Here is a 7,188-nt window from a genome sequence, read left to right as displayed (position 1 = left end):
TTTTCAGCCTATAAGGCACACCTCTAATAAATGCCTGCTAAGACATCTAGGTTTATATATAAGGCGCAGGATCAAATGCAGTACCTAAAAATGACCAGCAGGTGGCAGACCTGTGCACAGTTCAAGCCAGCTACACTTCCCGGGAAACTTGTCTTCAGCGTGTCAGAGAGCTCCTATCTCAGAGGTATGGCTGCTGAGGGTTAATGCAGGGTGATGCAGCAGGGGTTAAGCGGTCTCCCTCTGCCCCTTCTGCTTCCCTCCTCAGCCAGGGTGTTATTCCTGTGGGGTTCCCTGTGGCTCCTTCTCTTTCCCCTGTTATAGGGCTGTCAGGTATGGGGGATTGTTTACTGATGATGATGATTGCCTCGTGGCAGCTCCGGTCTCTCCGTGCTAGGGGAGGCCAGGATGGGCACAATGTTAGTTGTGGTGCCAGGGCACTTCAGGAGCTAGGGACCCTGTATACTGTGTGGGAAGGTGTGTGGGGACACTGGTAAATGTACAGTACATCTTGTCTTTAGCACAATTCTGTATAAGTTCATATATAAGGCGCACCTTTGATTTCTGAGAAAATTGAAGGATTTTGGTGCGCCTAATACAATACAACTTTATGGTAGAGTCTTGTGAATAAACTATCTATTACAAACTGCAGAAAGCACTGCATGATAGGCCTAGGAGAGGCTCAGAAACACCTGGTTGCAAGAACTGATTGGTGCCCTCATCTCTGAGGCCAGCCATGGATCACTCAATTTCTTCAACTGTAATGGGAGAATTTAAAGCCTCCAACTGTTCAAGTGTGATTGAAGGAAGGCAAATTTATCTTAAATAGTCTGTGGCGTGAGTAGAGCACTGTCTTGTACATGTTTAAAATGTATTAAAGAAGCTGCTTTGAGGATCAGCAAGACAGTAAAGAATAAATGAACATTACTGCTTTTTATACTGCAGTAAGTATAAAGGTGATCATTATAAGTTGCAATGTTTCAGCTCATCCATAGAGCCATTATCAAGCTTGATAATGGCTCTATGGATGAGCTGAAACGTTACATCTTATTCTGCCATGGGTGAAAAAGATCACCTTTATACTTACTGGAGTGCTGCCTCATTGCATTTTTTTGATATCTGACATTACAAACCGGGTGGATCAGGTTTGTTGGAGGCGTGGACACCCACCAATGGACTTGATCCATTATACTCGCTGTGCTGCTCCACAATTGGACTGTTTGCTATACACACTTTGTAATATCCAATTTTCTATGCATGTAACCTGATTAACAGTGCTGCGGAACATGTCAAAGAGTTTTATGAACACACTGTAGTAAGCAAATGATTTCATTTAATCAGTCAAAGAAAAAGAGGGAAAAAAAGACTGCATGAATTGTGATTTTCACTTTAAGTGCTTTCTATGGAGATACTGTTCATGAGTCAAATCTAATCTGTACAATAAATTAATTGCTAACAGATGAACATGAGTGAAGCATCAGAACAGCTTTGTGGAACCCTTAGTACAGATGATGGGCTGCATGGCACTAACTAAAGTAGAATTTCTATGTTCTGAAGTCCAAGATCAATACACAGACCATGCAGCAATCTTCACGCAACTCCATAATGACCCTCATGTGCTTCAAACCAGGTTAACACTGGCAGCCTGAAGATATCCCTGGAGATACTGGAGTGCATCCGCATTCAGACTTCTGCTAATCATGGAGGTGACCTAAAAGACAGGAATTTCATGTTGAATATTTATCAGTGTACTATGACGACACTTTGCATAACATAATATTAACACAATATAAAAGATGAGCTTACCCGCCCAGGACAGGAAGCAGACAGCGTTTGAAGAGACTGCGCCAGGAGGATTTTGGGATTACTGACCATGTCCCCAATAGGGTCATGTTCCTTTTTGCCTGCAAAAGCCAACTGAGAGAAAGCGGTCTGGTATCCAGGTGTATCTTCAATGTCAATGAAGTGTTCATCATCAGGAATGGTGTCATCTTCAGGAAGCTCAAACAGACCAATAAGGGCCTGTAACAATGGGATCCTACCAAATGAAAAACAAATTAGCTCAGATTCATTGAACATTAGGGATAATAATATTGTGGAGAGAAAATGAGCAATTTCTTCAGGAAGACACACTGCTGCTGCTCAATCTTCTACTTACAGTCATGGCCATAAGTTTTGAGAAAGACACAAATATTATATTTTCACATGATCTGTTGCCCTCTGTTTTTTATGTGTATTTGTCAGATGTTTTTATCACATACAGAAATACAAGTGCAATCATATTATTAGTAACAAAAGCTTTTATTGACAGTTAGAATGAGTTAATGCAGCAAGTCAATATTTGCAGTGTTGAACCTTCTTCACGGCCTCTGCAATTCTCCCTGGCAGCTCTCAATCAACTTCTGGGCCAAATCCTGACTGATAGCAGTCCATCCTTGCACATTCAATGCTTGCATTTTGACACAATTTGTTGGTTTTTGTTTGTCCACCCGTCTCTTGATGATTGACCACAAGTTCTCAATGGGATTAAGATCTGGGGAGTTTCCAGGACATGGACTCAAAATCTCTATGTTTTGTTCCATGAGCTATTTAGTTGTTCTATGGCAAGGTTCTCCACCATGCTGGAAAAGGCATTGTCGATCACAAAACTTGGACAGTTGGGAGACGTTGCTCTTGGAGGACATTCCGTTACCATTCTTTATTCATGGATTTGGTTTTAGGCAACACTGTGAGAGCTGATTCCCTTGGCTAAGAACAACCCCACACATGAATGGTTGCAGGATGCTTTACAGTTGGCATGAGACAAGACTGGTGGTATCACTCACCTTGTCTTCTCCGAACAAGCTGTTTTCCAGATGTTCCAAACAATCGGAAAGGGGATTCATCAGAGAAAATGACTTTACCCCGGTCCTCAGCAGTCCACTCCCTGTACCTTTTGCAGAATATCAGTCTGTCCCTGATGTTTTTTCTGGAGAGAAGTGGCTTCTTTGCTGCCCTCCTTGACACCAGGCCTTGCTTCAAGAGTCTCCGCCTCACAGTGCGTGCAGATGCACACCTGCCTGCTGCCATTCCTGAGCAAGCTCTGCACTGCTGGTACCCCGATCCAGAAGCTGAAACACTTTTAAGAGACTGTCCTGGCGCTTGCTTGTCCTTCTTTGGCGCTCTGGAGCCTTTTTGGCAATAATGGAATACCTCTTTGAATTCCTTGATGAAGCGATAGATTGTTGACTGAGGTGCAATCTTTCTAGCTGTGATACTCTTCCCTGTTAGGCCAGTTTTGTGCAGTGCAAGGATGACTGCATGTGTTTCTTTAGAGATAACCATGGTTAACAGAAGAGAAACAATTATGCCAAGCACCAGCCTCCTTTTAAAGTGTCCAGTGGTGTGATTCTTACTTAATCATGAAAGATTGATCTCCAGTCCTGTCCTCATCAACACCCACACCTGTGTTAATGGAGCAATCACCGAAACAATGTTAGCTGCTCCATTTAAGGCAGGCCTGCAATGAAGTTGAAATGTGTTTTGGGGGAAAAAGTTCATTTTCTAGGCAAATATTGACTTTGCAATAAATTGCTGTTAAGCTGATCACGGTTTATAACATTCTGGAGTATATGCAAATTTCCATTATAAAACCTGATATAGTAGACTTTGTAAAAATTAACATTTGTATCATTCTCAAAACTTACGGCCATCACTGTAGAATACTGACCAATGAACTTCAACTAGAGTTGGAGAAGGGTGTCAGTCCCATGAACAAGTCAATGACTTAAAACTGTAGCATGCATCAGTAAAATATGCAAAAGAGAAAGCAGACAACAGATCTGTTTAATCATGTTTCACCAAAATAGTTACCTTTTACTAGATTCGGGCATTGGCTTGTACTACGTGTCCCCTATAAGTTTGGGGCTTTTTCTGCATGCTATCCCTCTTGGTTGTAGACAAAAAGGAGGTCATGTAGTAGCCCATACTTTAGCTATTCACCCACTGGAACCTTCAAACAACATCTTGTAGCATTACTATGTTTATGATTCCGGTTTTACGGATATGTTATTTGAATTTGTATTCCCATCTGACTGGGTCCAAGGTATTTTAAGCCAGTGCCGTAGGCAAGATGTTTTTTATGCATCTTTCTTGTTATCTTTATAAACTCAAAAAGAGTTAAAATAAAATTAATATTCCCATGTGTCGGCTGGCTTCCTCAGGGGTGTTGTTGTGTGGTAGAGTGTCCCCTATAATCACCAGAGATTCACTTCAGGCATGAACCAGAAGTATACTGTGCGCTCACTGGGGTAGATCCATGTCTACAGGGGACGCACATGCATAGAACAAGCAAGTGCGGAAGGTGAAATCCTACTAACAATGCATACTTCCGAAGTCGTGGTTCGCGCATGCGCAGCAACAGTAAATGTCCCATAGTAATAACTAATATGATGCGCATGCGCTAGGCCCGCCATCGGTTCTGCACCACTAGGTGTTGAAATCGCGCTAAAAATATATGGTCCTTAAACGTGAAGCCGCACGTGTGCCCAATTCCCTAGAGCGTGCAAGGACCTGGGTATATTGGTCAGCATTGTAGTTTGGGGACATAGAAATACACATACGCCCATGTCAGTTAACCCCTAGGCGCACCAGGACGTTATAGTACGTCCCCGGCGCTAGATGCTTAGCGCACGGGGACGTTCTATAACGTCCTGCTTCTGGCACCGGCTCACGAACGGAGCCGGTACCAGAAGCAGCGGCTGTCAGCTGTCTAGTACAGCTGACAGCCTGCGCTAACACCCGCGATCGGAGCCGGCTCCGATCGCGGGTGTTAACCCCTTACTCGCCGCGGTCAAACATGACCGCGGCGTGTAAGGGTGTTTGCGCTGTGGATCGGATCCCCCGTGCCGCTTACCGGGGGATCCGATCCACTTCTGGGCAGCTCCGAGGACTGGCATGTGCCCCGGAGCTGCCCAGTCTCCATGGCAGCCAGACCCCTTCCGGGTCTGGCTGTAAACTGTCTGAGCATGCGCAAGCTTGCTCAGACAGTTTACACTGCTCTACAATAAAATAGTATTGTAGAGCAGTGTATTGAACTTAAACCAGTGATCAGAGCATCACTGGTTCAAGTATGTATAAGTAAAAATATGCAAAAACACTTAACACTACACATTATAATAAATAAAAAATAAATACATAAAAATATAAGCCCCTAAAATGTCACTTTCCCATAAAAACACTTAATAAAGTATAAAAAACACAAAAACACAAAAAACCCCGCATATTTGGTATTGCCGCGTCCGTAACAATCTGTATAATAAAACAGAATCGTTACTGGACCCGCACGGTACACGCCGTAGAAAAAAAACGCAAAAACGTTCCGAAAAAAGATAATTTTTAATTAATACCTTATCAAAAAATGCTCTAAAAAGTAATTTAAAAAATGTTATGCACTCCAAAATAAGCCCACTAAAAAGAACAACTCTTCTCGCAAAAAATAAGCCCCTAACCAGATTTGTCAGCCGAAAAATAAAAAAGTTATGCATATGAAAAGATGGTGATGCTAAAATGAACAAGATTTTCTCCAAATTGGTTTTTATTCAGTACAATTGAATAAAATACACAAAACCCCCACATATTTGGTATCCCTGCGTCCGTAACAATCTGCATAATAAAACAGAATCGTTATTAGTTCCGCAAAGTGAACCCCGTAAAAAACAAAACAAAAAAAAGCTCCATAAAAAAGATCATTTTCAATTAATACCCTATAAAAATGCTCTAAAAAGGGATTTAAAAAATGTTATGCACTCTAAAATAAGACCACTAAAAAGAACAATCCTTCTCGCAAAAAATAAGCCCTTAAACAGATTTGTGAGGCAAAAAATAAAAAAGTTATGCATATGAAAGACGGTGATGCTAAAATTAACAACATTTTTGCCAAATTACTTTTTATGCAGTAAAAATGGGAAAAAAATAAAAAATCTATATAAATGAGGTCTTTTTGTAATCGTGGCGACCCATAGAATAAAAATAATATACTATTTTTATGGTATGGTAAACGGGCAAAAAAAAAAACCCATAAAAATCTTCCTGAAAAGTGATAAATTTTCATTTCCTCCACCAACAAAGAGTTAATAAAATCTCACCAATTAGCCTATAGATTCCCCTAAATTACGTACCAGAAAAGTGCATCTCATGTGGCAAAAGAAATAAGCCCCTATAGGTCCACATTAAAAAAAAGAAAAAAATTATAGCCTGTACAATGTGACATAGAAAATCTGATCTGGATGGCGCCTCCTTCCCTTCTATGCCCGGCCGTGCGCCCATACAACAGGTTACCACCACATATGGGGTATCGGTGCATTCGGGAGGAATTGGGTATCAAACTTTGTGGAGCCTTTTTTTTATTTAATCCATTGTAAATGTTTAATTTTCCACCCAAAATGGGTGTATTGTGAAAAAAATATTACAATTTGCAGACTGCACCTCCATTTTGTTTTAACCCCTATAAAACACGTAAAGCGTTAACAAACTTCTTAAAAGTGGTTTTTCATACGTTGAGGTGTGTAGTTTCCACAATGGGGTAATTTACGAGTCTCGCTATTATTTAGGCCTCTCAGTGTCATTTAGAAGTTGAGCAGGTCCATCTAATACAGGTTTTGGTGATTTTACAAAAAATGTGAAAAATGATACCTAAATTCTGAGCCTCATAACATTCTAGTAAAATATGTGGAATCTTAAAAAACCATGCCAACATAAAGCAGACATTTGGGAAATGTAAGTTATGAATTTATTTGGGTGCTATGACTATCTGCATCAAAAGTAGAGAATTTAGAACGTTGAAAATAAAGAATTTTTCCAAATTTTTTCCAAATTTTGTTTTTTTTCATAACTAAACACAAAAGATATCATCCAAATTTTTAAACTAATTTGAAGTACAATGTGTCACGAGAAAACAATCTAAAAATCCCATGGATATCTCATAGCGTTCCAAAACTATAACCACTTATAGTGACACAGGTCAGATTTGAAGAATGGGGCCGCGTCCTTAAGGCCAAAATAGGCTGTGTCCCCTAGGGGTTAAGAATTCCAAGTAGGTGATAAACAAAAAGTAGGATATTAACATAAATAGTGAAATATATGGGACCCACATAAAATAATTATCCAGGCACAAATACAAAAATACGATTGAAAACATATCCAAGGCCCATA

General features: G+C 40.5%; 1 protein-coding gene across 1 annotated transcript in view; it reads right to left on the bottom strand.

The window, feature by feature from the left end:
* Positions 1–1,313: 1,313 nt before the first annotated feature.
* CSE1L (chromosome segregation 1 like) overlaps positions 1,314–7,188 on the bottom strand; it is a 245,821-nt gene continuing 239,946 nt past the window's right edge. Inside the window, exons 17-18 of the mRNA XM_072110531.1 lie at positions 1,804–2,035; positions 1,314–1,708 (exon numbers count right to left, since the gene is read on the bottom strand). Of these exons, the coding sequence (XP_071966632.1) occupies positions 1,619–1,708; positions 1,804–2,035 (322 nt within the window). The 3' untranslated portion in view covers positions 1,314–1,618. The remainder of the gene's footprint in view (positions 1,709–1,803; positions 2,036–7,188) is intronic.

The sequence above is a fragment of the Engystomops pustulosus genome, chromosome 6 (genome assembly GCF_040894005.1).
Source record: "Engystomops pustulosus chromosome 6, aEngPut4.maternal, whole genome shotgun sequence".
In the NCBI taxonomy this organism is placed as follows: domain Eukaryota; kingdom Metazoa; phylum Chordata; class Amphibia; order Anura; family Leptodactylidae; genus Engystomops; species Engystomops pustulosus.
This window is presented reverse-complemented; position numbering and strand designations above follow the sequence as displayed.